At 41.1% G+C, this 12,981-nt stretch overlaps 1 protein-coding gene across 1 annotated transcript in view; it reads left to right on the plus strand.

Annotated features, from left to right (window-relative positions):
- rybp.L (RING1 and YY1 binding protein L homeolog) overlaps positions 1 to 12,387 on the plus strand; it is a 59,284-nt gene extending 46,897 nt beyond the window's left edge. The window contains 3 exon segments of the mRNA NM_001112889.1: positions 6,635 to 7,129; positions 8,957 to 9,052; positions 11,537 to 12,387. Of these exon segments, the coding sequence (NP_001106360.1) occupies positions 6,635 to 7,129; positions 8,957 to 9,052; positions 11,537 to 11,789 (844 nt within the window). The 3' untranslated portion in view covers positions 11,790 to 12,387.
- The last annotated feature ends 594 nt before the right edge of the window (positions 12,388 to 12,981 follow it).

Here is a 12,981-nt window from a genome sequence, read left to right on the forward strand (position 1 = left end):
TAATGCAATACCTGTTGCTCCTCCATTAAGAAGATTAAAAAAGAATCTCATGCTTTTTAAGGGCCAATACATTTTAACTGTTTTAAACACAAGTTTGGCTCACTGACTAATTTTACATGTAAATGTTCCCATATCCTGACGGAGCCCAAGTTATCCTGCACTGTATTTACACTTGCTATTTAGATGTTGTTTAGTATTAAAGGGCCAGAAACAGTAACCCAGCAGGTAGCATATACTGGTTACCGTTTTTTTTAATTTGGCAGGCTATGGAAAGTTTGAACACATTTCTGCTAATGACAATGAATTGCCCTTTAGGGTCAGGGCACACAGACAGATTCGGGAAGATTAGGTGCCCAGCGACAAATCTCCTCTTCTTTGGGGCAACTGATCTCCTCAAATTGCCTTCCCCTGCCTTCTGCCAGCTATAATGAAAATCGCCAGCGGGAAGGCACTCGGATCGCTTCGTTTTCTGAAGTTTCTGAGGCAATTTCGGCGACTTCGGAAAACAAAGAGCTCACAGGGGCTCATTTATAAACTTTGCACAGGGCACAAGAGATTCGCACAGTGAAAATATGGCCCTGTGCCTGTTATATTAATAAAGCTGAATAAGAGTGTGCAAACAGATTTGCGAATTTGTTTTTCACACTGCAAATGTCTATAAGAGCTTTTTAAATATGTCAAAAATCGCAAATTGCAAATATTTATGCGCACACTCTGCACACAACTTTGGTGGCGGAGAAAATATTTGTAAATTGTGAGTTTAAGTTACTGTCAACGATATTTTCGCGCACAACAACCTCGCAAAGTGCCTGTACTCACGCACAGACCCCTCTCAATTCACAAAAACCGGAAGACGGGCAGAGCAATGTTTTAGCTTTCAGGAAAAAGCAAGGGCAAAACAACCATTTGCGAATAAATATGCGATGCACAAACTTTATAAATGACCCCCCAAGTGCCTTCCCGCCGGCGATTTTCTAATCTCCCCAAATCTGCCTGTGTGCCCTGACCCTAAAGCTGGCCATAGATGGGGAAGTCCGATCGTTCGAGGATTCGTACGATCGAATCTTTGCATCTCCTGACCTGCCACTAACCATTCAGATCAAATAAAGTAGTAAAAGAACAGATCAGCCGATGTTCTGCCCCTGACCGCAATCGTACGATAGTTATGTCCGACCAAAGCTGGTGACAGTCTCCCACTGAAAATCGTCCGATCGGCAATACATGCAGAGATATTACCCCCAGCCGACAGAAATCTTTTAACCTGACTGATCGACCAAACGACCGATCTCCACCGGACGAAAAATGTCGGGACTCTCCGCACACAGTATGAAAATCGTACAAATCCTCGATCTTTACGTCGATGGCCAGCTTAAAGCTGCAAGTCACAGATTTCCCAAGAGACCTGCTTATCTAAAATAGTTACAATTGTATCTTTGCTTATCTTAGGTTGTTACAAATGCAGCTACCACATATTCTGGGCTCTCTGCCAAAAGCCAATTAAGTTAGAAACATTGTATCTTTTTCTGGCTGTTCAGTGCAGGAGATCAAAGAGAAAGCCTGGACATTTTAGTAAAAATCCGGGACTGAGGGTTGAGCTGTTAAATTAGGACCATCCCACAAAAAACAGGACAGTTGGGAGGTATGAAATTTAATGCCACAATACTCTGATAAATCTCATAATAACCCAGTTTTGAGTATACCCTCCTGTTACCCCCCACCACCTGCAGAGAACCAGGACAGATGTCTACTCTGTATTGCGTAACAGCACCCTCTAGTGGCAGACTGGAAGACACCAAAGTACGTTGCTATAGTCAGTAGGCAAGGTTACTGAAACAGACCGTTAATCAGGAAAACATCTGTGTTTACAAACTGAAATGCTTGGTTGACCCATGGGATCCAATAAATGCAAGAAGCTGACACTTTTCCTTTAAAGGAGAGGTTCTCCAAAATTTGTATCAACCAAGCCTGTGTTGAGCTCTTTCCCTCCAGCGATTATAATAGTTTGCAGCCTGTTCAGGGGCCACTTATGCTGCTATGTACTTCGATGCACTTCCCCTGTAAGTCTTTGCCCTCCTACTTTTAGTTGTCCCGGCTGAGGGGCCACGAGTGTAGCCATTGTGCACTGACTTCACTTTCCATAACAGCAGACATCTATCTTGCCAAACACTGGAGAGATGCTTTGCCAGCAGATGCTTTTGATGTTGCCTGGTGAGTTGGCTCTCTCGCTGGGACAAGGGGAGAGGGAAGAAGATGTTTACAGCGAGCAAAACCTGTTAATCAATTCCATCAGCTAACAGACCTTTCCAAAAATGTCATATTCCGTACAAATATATAGAGGCACAGTGCGTGCCGTTCCTCTGAGGTCAATAGTACAGTCAATGCCGATAGTTTGGGGCCCTCCTTATCTTGAGTTTGAGAGCATTTTTTGGAAGTTAGGGGAAGGCATCTGAACAAATTTTTTTTTTTTTTGCTTAGTTCTGACTTGCAGAGGAGATTGCTGCCTGCCTGAGATTAAATTCTTTGGTTTACAGCCTGCATTGGGGCTCCATAAACCTATTTACATGACATCATACTGGGCTCAAAGAGTCTCCCAATGGACGACCATGCATCAACGTGCCATCGTCATTCAACTGGATTTGTTTTAAAGTGCTCAATAGATACATCTGTCTGCAAACTGTCAGAAAGTTTCCATACACAGGCCAATAAGCTGCCAACTCAGTTTGGAGAGGCTGAATTGGCCATACACATCAGAGTTAAGCTGTCGTTCAGCTCCTTTGGAGCAAATTGTCAGCTTATCAGCCCATCTGTCAGACTGTGTGACCGTTTGTCCATCTATCAATTGGGGCAGGTAAGAAAATCCCGTCTGACAGGTCTTTATAGACCCAAATGGATGATCCTGTGGACCTAGGATTGGCCCAATTTGACCCTGTATGTGGGTGACCAAATCGGGCTCAAATCTACTCATTTGGCAAGCTTCCAAAACAACTGGATCTGCTGGTTGGTTTAAGCGGAGTATCAACCTTGAGTATCAACCTTGAGTATCAACCTTGAGTATCAACCTTGAGTATCAACCTTGAGTATCAACCTTGAGTATCAACCTTGAGTATCAACCTTGAGATCTGCATGTTCAACAAGGTTATTCACAAACCTGTTAGGAGAATAAGGATTCTGGGAGTTGAAGTTCAGCAGTATCTGAAGAGCCAGAGGCTGGGGATCACTATCTTATGTCCATGTAGTGGATATTAAACGGGTGGTGTGTGTGTATGTGGGGGGGGCTCACAAAGAAATTTCAGCATCAGCATGTTGGCTAATTTCTTTTGGCTCATACTGAGATACATATGTTCCCTTTTAAAGAAATAAAAGCTCCACATGTGGAGAGTATTTGAAGCCATTCTTCACTGTCCTCGGTTCCTCTGAAACTCAATGCTGATAAATTAATTAAATATCCCACAGGAGGACGACTCAGTTTCTTGAGCCACATAGATTAAAGGTGGTTAATATGTAGCAGTGCTTCCGTTGAATTAAGCTAATGTGTGAAATAGCTCGTTAAATGACTGCGTTTTTGTGCTGGGGATCAGACTATAAATTCTAGTTTTTCTTTTCATTGTATTTTTTTTTTCTTTCGTCCAATAAAATTCCAGACGGTTTTGTTTATTCTCCTTGTTTCTTAACTCTCCGATTTTCAGTTGATATGGAGGGAATTCTTTTGGCCGTGAGACAAAATAATCATTGAGATCCCATGGAGACACACAGAAGCTATTGTTGTGCCAAGCATGGCTGTCCTGTGATGAAGACACTGTGCAGTATCTGCGTGCTCTGAATTGGAGATTAAGAAGAAGCCATTTACTTTTCCATCTGCCAAGTGTTTTCCACTTTTTTTTTTTTTTTTTTCCTCCCCTGCTTAAAGGAGAACTCCACCCACAAACTGCATTTTTTGCATAAGGAAAGAAAATGTAATTCCAAGTAAATTTTCAATATGCAGTCATTAAAAATATTCAATGGTTTTAAAGTTATTTAAAAATGTAATTGCTGCTGAAAGCACGAATACCAATACACCAGTGAAACATTGTACCCGTAGTCTACTATCAGTATTTGTTTTTCTATTCGATGGGTCTGATTTTTGAAACCATGTGGAAAAGTCCATTCTCTAGTCATGTGTGGGTTGACCACCAGTTGGTCGGGTTTGGGTTGGAATGTGACCAATCATTGTGGCTTAAAGGGATACTGTCATGGGAAAAACTATTTTTTTTCAAAATGAATCAGTTAATAGTGCTGCTCCAGCAGAATTCTACACTGAAATCCATTTCTCAAAAGAGCAAACAGATTTTTTTATATTCAATTTTGAAATCTGACATGGGGCTAGACATTTTGTCAATTTCCCAGCTGCCCCAAGTGATGTGACTTGTGCTCTGATAAACTTCAATCACTCTTTACTGCTGTACTGCAAGTTGGAGTGATATCACCCCCTCCCTCCCCCCCCCCCAGCAGCCAAACAAAAGAACAATGGGAAGGTAACCAGATAGCAGCCCCCTAACACAAGTTAACAGCTGCCTGGTAGATCTAAGAACAACACTCAATAGTAAAAACCCATGTCTCACTGAGACACATTCAATTACATTGAGAAGGAAAAACAGCAGCCTGACAGAAAGCATTTCTCTCCTAAAGAGCAGGCACAAGTCACATGACTTGGGGCAGCTGGGAAATTGACAATATGTCTAGCCCCATGTCAGATTTCAAAATTGAATATAAAAAAATCTGTTTGCTCTTTTGAGAAATGGATTTCAGTGCAGAATTCTTCTGGAGTAGCACTATTAACTGATGCGTTTTGAAAAAAACATTTTTTCCGATGACAGTATCCCTTTAAGCTGACCATAGACGCAAAACGATTTTCGAATGGTGTGTGGAGAGTCCCGACAATTTTCGTCCCACGCAGATCGGTCGTTGCACGAGAACCGCCGCTCGCGCATGCACATGGCGGCGTTCGAGCGGCCGAACTCGGTGTGGCGCAACAGGGGGCGGGGGGCCCTGGGCCAGCAGCCCGGTGGGCCCCGGGCCCCCCAGTCCGACCCTGCTGTCGGCTGCCGATAATTTCTCTGCGTATATTGCCTATCGTATGATTTTCAGTGGGAGACTGTTGCTGTCAGGGGCAGAACATCGGCTGATCTGTTCTATTACTACTTTATTTGATCTGTATGGTTAGTGGCAGGTCGGGAGATGGGGGAAGATCCTCGAACGATCAGATCTTTGCATCTATGGCCGGCATTAGACTTGAGTGCGGCCCAGACTGAGGAAGGTCACTCCTCCACTGTTCCTGAAGATTTTGGAACAAGGCTACAAAAAGCGTAGGATAATGATGTTTATTATTTCAATGCACTTTGCCAGTTTCTGTCCATGTTGGAGTTATTTTTTAAATCTTTAAAAAGGTTCCTTCAGAGCCGGAGAAATATCACTGGAATCATATTATTCGAAAGCACTTCAAGAATTTTCTCCAAAATGATCATCGGGTAGCCTTATATTAGTGATGGCTTCTCTTCTTTGACCAAACAAAGTTCTTCATCCACCTCTAGGATATCATGGGGTTTTGGTCTGAGGACGATGAACACATTTCAGAGATATTTTGGTCACCGTGAATCTTTATAAATAGGACAAAATGAGAAAACAAAACTTTTGAGTGGAGACAGTTGTATAAAAATGCACCTGTTCTATAGAGGTTGTCTGTGAGAAAATGGCTTTGACCGATTATATCACTTTGATCCTTTGAAAATATGACACATTAAAGTTTCCAGGCTTGATAATCATGATGTTTCATAAATGATCAGTTGACTTAATGTAATTGGTAGAGTTATAACAAACAAGGGAAAGTTGTGCTCACCACTAATTTTTAAAACCATTAGGCGGGGGTGCAATGAGGGTGTGACCACAAGATACATATAGACAAATACAAGAGTCCTCTGCACTCAACCCATTATCAATATATAGACAGAGACATTTTGTGCATACTGCTACTGAAAAATGCCTTACCCTTTAAACAAAACAGGGATTGTTTGTCCATATATTGCAATATATTTAAGCTGAACAACTACGTCACAGTCATCCCAAATCTGGCCAGTCCTATGCTCAACCCTGTTCGGTTATTGGTAGAGTGTTGGTTTACATGAGCCTCTTATAAAAATTATCCCCTGGCATAATATCCTTCCTGCCAAGTGGAAAGCCAATATACATTTGCATTTCCAGGGATCTCCTGTTTTCAGTGGATGGAGGGTTTCACGAGATGCTGAATGCGTATTTACTTGTATCTACCTAGAACTATGGCAGGGTGACTGGTGCGGCCATGCTTTTCATGCTCTAACCTTGATAACCTCAATGGGAGGTGGACTTTCAACCCCCAAAACCACCATTTCCTTCTAATATATTGTACTGAATGAAAAATTAAATTATGTATTTGACCCAGGCCAACTATAACTTAGTCCTGCCAGACTATTATCTTGGTTGTAACTTAATATAATTTGTTGGCACATGTTATATAGAGTGTATGTTTAAATGGTCTTACCTGTGTCCTCTAGAGCAGCTCGGAGCCAGGCAGTCAGTTGTATTGATGTTTTTATTGATTCGTGATTTATCTTTTTATTTATAGGAAACCCAGAATAAACTCTCAGTTAGTTGCACAGCAAGTGGCTCAACAGTACGCCTCGCCTCCACCCCCCAAAAAAGAGAAGAAGGAAAAGGTGGAGAAGCCTGAGAAAGAGAGAACAGACAAAGACAAGTTTGAAAATGAAAAACCGGAAAAAGACAAGTTAGACAGAGAAAAATTAGACCGAGAAAAGCTGGATCGGGAGAAACTGGACAGAGAAAAGGTGGACCGGGAAAAGTTTGACAAGGAAAAGCTGGATCGGGATAAAATCGACAGAGAAAAACTGGACAGGGAGAAAAATGATCGGGAAAAGCTGGAAAGAGAAAAGTTGAATAGAGAGAAACTGGACAGAGAGAAACCAGAAAAAGAAAAACCTGAGAAGGAAAAGCCAGAGAAAGAGCAAAAAACAGACAGAGAGAGACATGAAAAGGACAAGGAAAAGAACGAGAGAGACATCAGCTCAAGTGTTGTAAAGAAGACCACTAATAAAAAGTCCAGGTATGTCAATAAAGGGACAGGGGGTGCTTATCTAAAGGTAATGGTTAGGGACAGCTATACAATACTCCCATTAAGCACACATTTACAGTACAGACAAAAGATCTTCATTTTAATGGTACTATACTTTTTTGACATTAGCTCAACGAATACTTCTGCCAGTTGTTTTAATTAAGAAATAGTTATGGGTTTTAATTATTTCATTTTCTCACTTCCTGGTTCTGCCAAGTCAATCAGTAAGACAAGCTATTAAACCAAACTACCAGTCCACAGATAAGCCTTCAAAGCCTAAGGGCCGAGCAGGCACGTTTAGGGGCTGCTGCCGCCTGAGGCAGCAGCCCCAATGCCGCCCCTCCTCCTGCTCCGCTCTTCTGACTACCAGCGTCGGAGCGGGTGGAGGAGGGGCCGCATCGCTAGTGCAGTGAGCGCTATTGCGCTCGCTGCGCTAGAAGAGCCGAATTTCCGTTTTAAAAAACGGAAATTCGGCTCTTGAAGTTACCAGAGGCGGCTTTTTGCCGCCCCTGGTAACTGGCCGCTCCGTGCCGCCTGAGGCAAGATTCTCACCTTGCCTCATGGCCGGAGCGGCCCTGGGGCCGAGACACACGCTGCTATTTCAGGCCAAGCGTCCAATTGTTTCTTCTTTGGGCAACTAATCTCCCCGACTTGCCTTTGTTTTCCGGAGTCGCCCGAAGTTGCCTCTAACTTCTGAAAAGTGTCATTATTAGGGTTTACTTCCAGCAATGCCCAAACTGGGTGTTCTAATACTCTAGGCAAACCTGCCAATTGGTACCCCCAACTCACTTGAGATGAAGCAGATAATTAAAAAGAAATTGAGGGGAGCATTAAGGGGACAATTCCTACAGGGAAATTAGAATGGCACTTTTTAGTGATATTTGAGAAAGAAAACCTGGTAATGGAGAGCAACATGTGCCATTTTTGTTTTTATTTCCTGAAGATATTTCTTAAGAGTTCAGCTCCCCATAGACGCGACGATTCTTCTTGCCGAACGACCGATTTTAGCAAAGTCCGACCAATCCTTCGAAATTGTTGTGCGGTTAGTGGGATTCGAGCGATCGTACATCTTACGATTTTTCACCCGACAAAAATCGTCGGCCAGGTTAAAAAATCTTTGTCGGTCCCAGTGCAATCTATCTATGTTTGCAGGGCCAAGCAGGCAGCTCCCCGTTTTCCTGGCGAATTGGTCTTTTTAGTTGATGGTCAATTTATACGATCATTCCGAGAAAATCGTGGTTTCACGATGAGGATCTGATCTTTTAAAAATCTCAACATCTATGGCCAGCTTTATTTCCAAGGCAAGGCGAGTTTTTGGAAGTTGAAGAGCCTGCAAATAAGAGGGATCAGGACTGAGAGGCTGTTATTGGAATTGTTACTTTGTTTATATGGCTGGATCCATGAAACTATGTTAGCAGAGTATCTGGGGAGATGCTGGAATTCATTGGCTTACACACAAGGCTATCCTAGTTATGGAATAAATAAGGAAAACCATTCTGAGGCAAAATCCAGATGTGTGATCCGTCATGGGATATCCGCTCCTGTGCCCAGAGGTATAACAGGGTTAAATGCTCCATCTAGTGGTGAACAATAAAAAAAAAAACTATTGAGTGAAAAAAATGTCCCAAAACCACAGGTTCTATGCTGAAACCAGCAATTCTACACTTCCTGAAGAATTTAGTGTGTTTTTTATTAGCACAATATAGGAATTAAAATGTTATCATGTATTTGGTTAGATTTGGAGCTTCCAATACACTCTCAAGCGTGATAACATCTTGATCCATCGCTTTACGCCCTCATTGTTTGTGATTTTCCTAGACCCAAGCCGGACATTTTAAGGAATCCATCAAGTGACGCCAGTATTCAGACTGGAAATCCCAACGCAAAGATCAGCAGCTTTAATCACACTTCAAGGTAAAGTCAAAAGAGTTGAGAAAGGAACACAAAAGTTTTAAAACTCAATAAAAACCATACACGTCAAAAGTGAATAATAGTTTTGAAGAACAGATTATGAGTGGATATACTGCCCCTTTAAGCAGCGTAGGGTTGTTGGCTGTAGAGAGGGGAATCACAGCCCTGTGCCCTTTAAAAGTCAAATGCCTGTTCTTTTCCAGTATGCAACTTTATTCCTTAAAACCTTTAAAGGGATACTGTCATGGGAAAAATAATTTTTTTTTAAAATGAATCAGTTAATAGTGCTGCTCCAGCAGAATTCTGCACTGAAAAGAACAAACAGATTTTTTTATATTCAATTTTGAAATCTGACATGGGGCTAGACATTTTGTCAATTTCCCAGCTGCCCCTGGTCATGTGACTTGTGCTCTGATAAACTTTAATCACTCTTTACTGCTGTACTGCAAGTTGGAGTGATATCACCCCCTCCCTTTTTCCCCCCAGCAGCCAAACAAAAGAACAATGGGAAGTTAACCAGATAACAGCTCCCTAACACAAGATAACAGCTGCCTGGTAGATCTAAGAACAACACTCAATAGTAAAAACCCATGTCTCACTGAGACACATTCAGTTACATTGAGAAGGAAAAACAGCAGCCTGCCAGAAAGCATTTCTCTCCTAAAGTGCAGGCACAAGTCACATGACCAGGGGCAGCTGGGAAATTGACGAAATGTCAAGCTCCATGTCCGATTTCAAAACTGAATATAAAAAAATCTGTTTGCTCTTTTGAGAAATTGATTTCAGTGCAGAATTCTGCTGGAACAGCACTATTAACTGATTCATTTTGAAAAAAAAAAATTTTTCCCATGACAGTATCCCTTTAATTGATTTGAAGGTTATTTGTAAATGTCACTCTAAAAACGATATTTGCCTCTTACTATTCCCTCCTCTCCATTCCCTGACACAATAGCAGTGAACCATGTATCAATAGTCTGCTCTCCTCCAGTCTGGACTCCATTTAATATAAGAATTATAACAGAAGTATGCAAGGAATTGCGGGAATTGGATTCTTGGCTGGTGGAGGGCTGATTTCTTCTGGACTTCAGGCAAGCTGGGAAGTAAATCGCAAAGGACAGCAAGAAATTAGTTTTCATTCATTTCAAATACAAATAACCTCAAAATATGTCATCTTATAATATATTGGAAAGTTATTATTTTCTTTTATTATGCAGAAAAAAAGGTGAATGTTGCCTTTAAATCCTTGGAAAGGACATTGCTACAAAATCCTAAAACATCACTGATGCTTAACTTACATTTAAAGGTTACTTTGTCACCCAGACATAAAAAGCTGTATAATAAGTCATTTTCATGTTAGAAACCCAAATTCTTTTTTTCTATTAACACACCCATAACTGTTATAAACTCGTTTAAAAGTCTCAGCTGTCAATCATAAATTGTCAGCCCCTCCTCTATGCCTTAGGCATAACTTTCCATTCTTCACTCGCTAGTTGTCACTGTACTTCCCACATTCCTCCTCCCTCCTCTCCATCTTATTGTGTAGCCAGTGCATGGGCATCAGGTGCCCCATTCTTCTGCATAAATAATATTTTGCTATGCGGCAAAGCTTGCCTTAAAGGGATACTGTCATGGGAAAAAAATTTTTTTTTCAAAATGAATCAGTTAATAGTGCTGCTCCAGTAGAATTCTGTGCTGAAATCCATTTCTCAAAAGAACAAACAGATTTTTTTATATTCAATTTTAAAATCTGACATGGGGCTAGACATATTGTCAATTTCCCAGCTGCCCCTGGTCATGTGACTTGTGCCTGCACTTTAGGAGAGAAATGCTTTCTGGCAGGCTGCTGTTTTTCCTTCTCCTTGTTTCCTTCTCCTTCTTCCATCTCAATGTGTCTCAGTGAGACATGGGTTTTTACTATTGAGTGTTGTTCTTAGATCTACCAGGCAGTTGTTATCTTGTGTTAGAGAGCTGTTATCTGGTTACCTTCCCATTGTTCTTTTGTTTGGCTGCTGGGGGGGGGGAGCGCTGAAATCACTTCAACTTGCAGTACAGCAGTAAAGAGTGATTGAAGTTTATCAGATCACAAGTCACATGACTTGGGGCAGCTGGGAAATTGACAATATTTGTAGCCCCATGTCAGATTTCAAATTTGAATATAAAAAAATCTGTTTGCTCTTTTGAGAAATGGATTTCAGTGCAGAATTCTGCTGGAGCAGCACTATTAACTGATTCATTTTGAAAACATTTTTTTTTCCCATGACCGTATCCCTTTAAGGACACTTTTCACAAAATGGCTGCTGCCTTATCGCCGTGATTGTGAATTCCAAGACGAAAAGAAACAATATTTAAATAATTCATATAGTGTAAGTAAAGTTTATGTTGCTAACTAATGCCAAAAAAAAAAGATATGGAGTTATTTCTGAGGTCACCTTTAAGATGAGCCTTTTTTTTACTCTCTTGTGTTTTTTTTTTATTATTTTTACGCAGACCCAGGCTTAAAAACATTGACAGAAGTACCGCACAGCAACTGGCAGTAACAGTGGGCAACGTAACTGTAATAATCACAGACTTTAAAGAAAAGACTCGTTCTTCTTCCACATCTTCATCCACAGTGACCTCCAGTGCAGGCTCAGAACAACAGAATCAGAGCAGTTCCGGCTCTGAGAGCACAGACAAGGGATCTTCTCGTTCGTCGACCCCGAAGGGCGACATGTCTGTTGTCAATGACGAGTCTTTCTGAAGAGGGCCCATATTGCACACAAATTGATGGAAACTCTCAATCTGGGTCCGGAATTCCAAGACACCCAGTTGCCTGTGTTGGCCGTGTACCCGGAGCATTGTTATAATTATTACTTTGGTTTTGAGAAGGAGACTTTTTATTTCCCCTTTTCCCCCTTTTTTGGACAACAGCCTCTTCCTTCTGCTCCCGGGATCATTTCTACGTGACGTGGGCATCTTGGCAACCAAGGAATTTCCTACCCTCAACGATGACCCTAGACACTTGCGTATTCCATTATTTGATATGATTTTCTTAACAATCATTTAGAATTGGATGTGCGCCTAAATCTACTTTTTTATACAGATCTGCTGTGCACATTTTTTTTCCATGTACATGCTAACTTTTTTTTTTTCCTTGTGTTATTTTTTATTTACTTTTATTTATTGCATCGTCAACCTCCTGTCCACTTCCTGCATCCCCCCCCCGTCTTTCTGTTTTCTTTTTCCTCTTCCTGTAATACAGCATACTATTGATTTTTTATACATCAATATATATATAAACAAATATATATATATATAAATATATAAATATATATAAATAAATGGTTATTTGAACCCAATACATAGAAAAAACACTGGTGCTTGATACACTGTGAAGCATAAAAACACCGATTGAAGAAAAATCTTTAACCCGTTCGCCATTTGTCGCTGGCTCGTCTAGCAGCGAAGGGGGTTAATTAAAGGTAAAACAAAACTGTTAAGAACTGAGAGAATGTCATCTTCTTCAGCTCCCGTTTTCTCTTAATGCATTGTTTTTTTTGTTTTTTTTTACCCCCATCCCCAAATCATCTGGTTCAAGTGTAAATTCCAAAGGCATGGCGATCATCATGTGCCCTGTCATCTATCTCTGATATCAAAACTTGTCCACGTTAGATCTCTGCTCATCCAGTGCTTGTTTGCATCAGGTGTTAAACTCTGAAACATGGTTTAATCATACCACAATCATAACAGCAATGTATGTGGTTTCCCCTGCCAAAAATCATAGTGCGAGGACAATTTTGTTGGCAACTGGTATTGAGGTTTGAGTCTCTGGACTTCCAGGCGAGGAGATGTCAGCCGTTATATAGTGAATAAAGTACCCCCCTCTTGTAAAATATAAGGATATTATAAGTTACCGAGGAGTTTCATGACCATATAAAAACACAAGGCCGAAG

This window comes from Xenopus laevis, chromosome 4L, assembly GCF_017654675.1.
Source record: "Xenopus laevis strain J_2021 chromosome 4L, Xenopus_laevis_v10.1, whole genome shotgun sequence".
NCBI classification, from domain to species: domain Eukaryota; kingdom Metazoa; phylum Chordata; class Amphibia; order Anura; family Pipidae; genus Xenopus; species Xenopus laevis.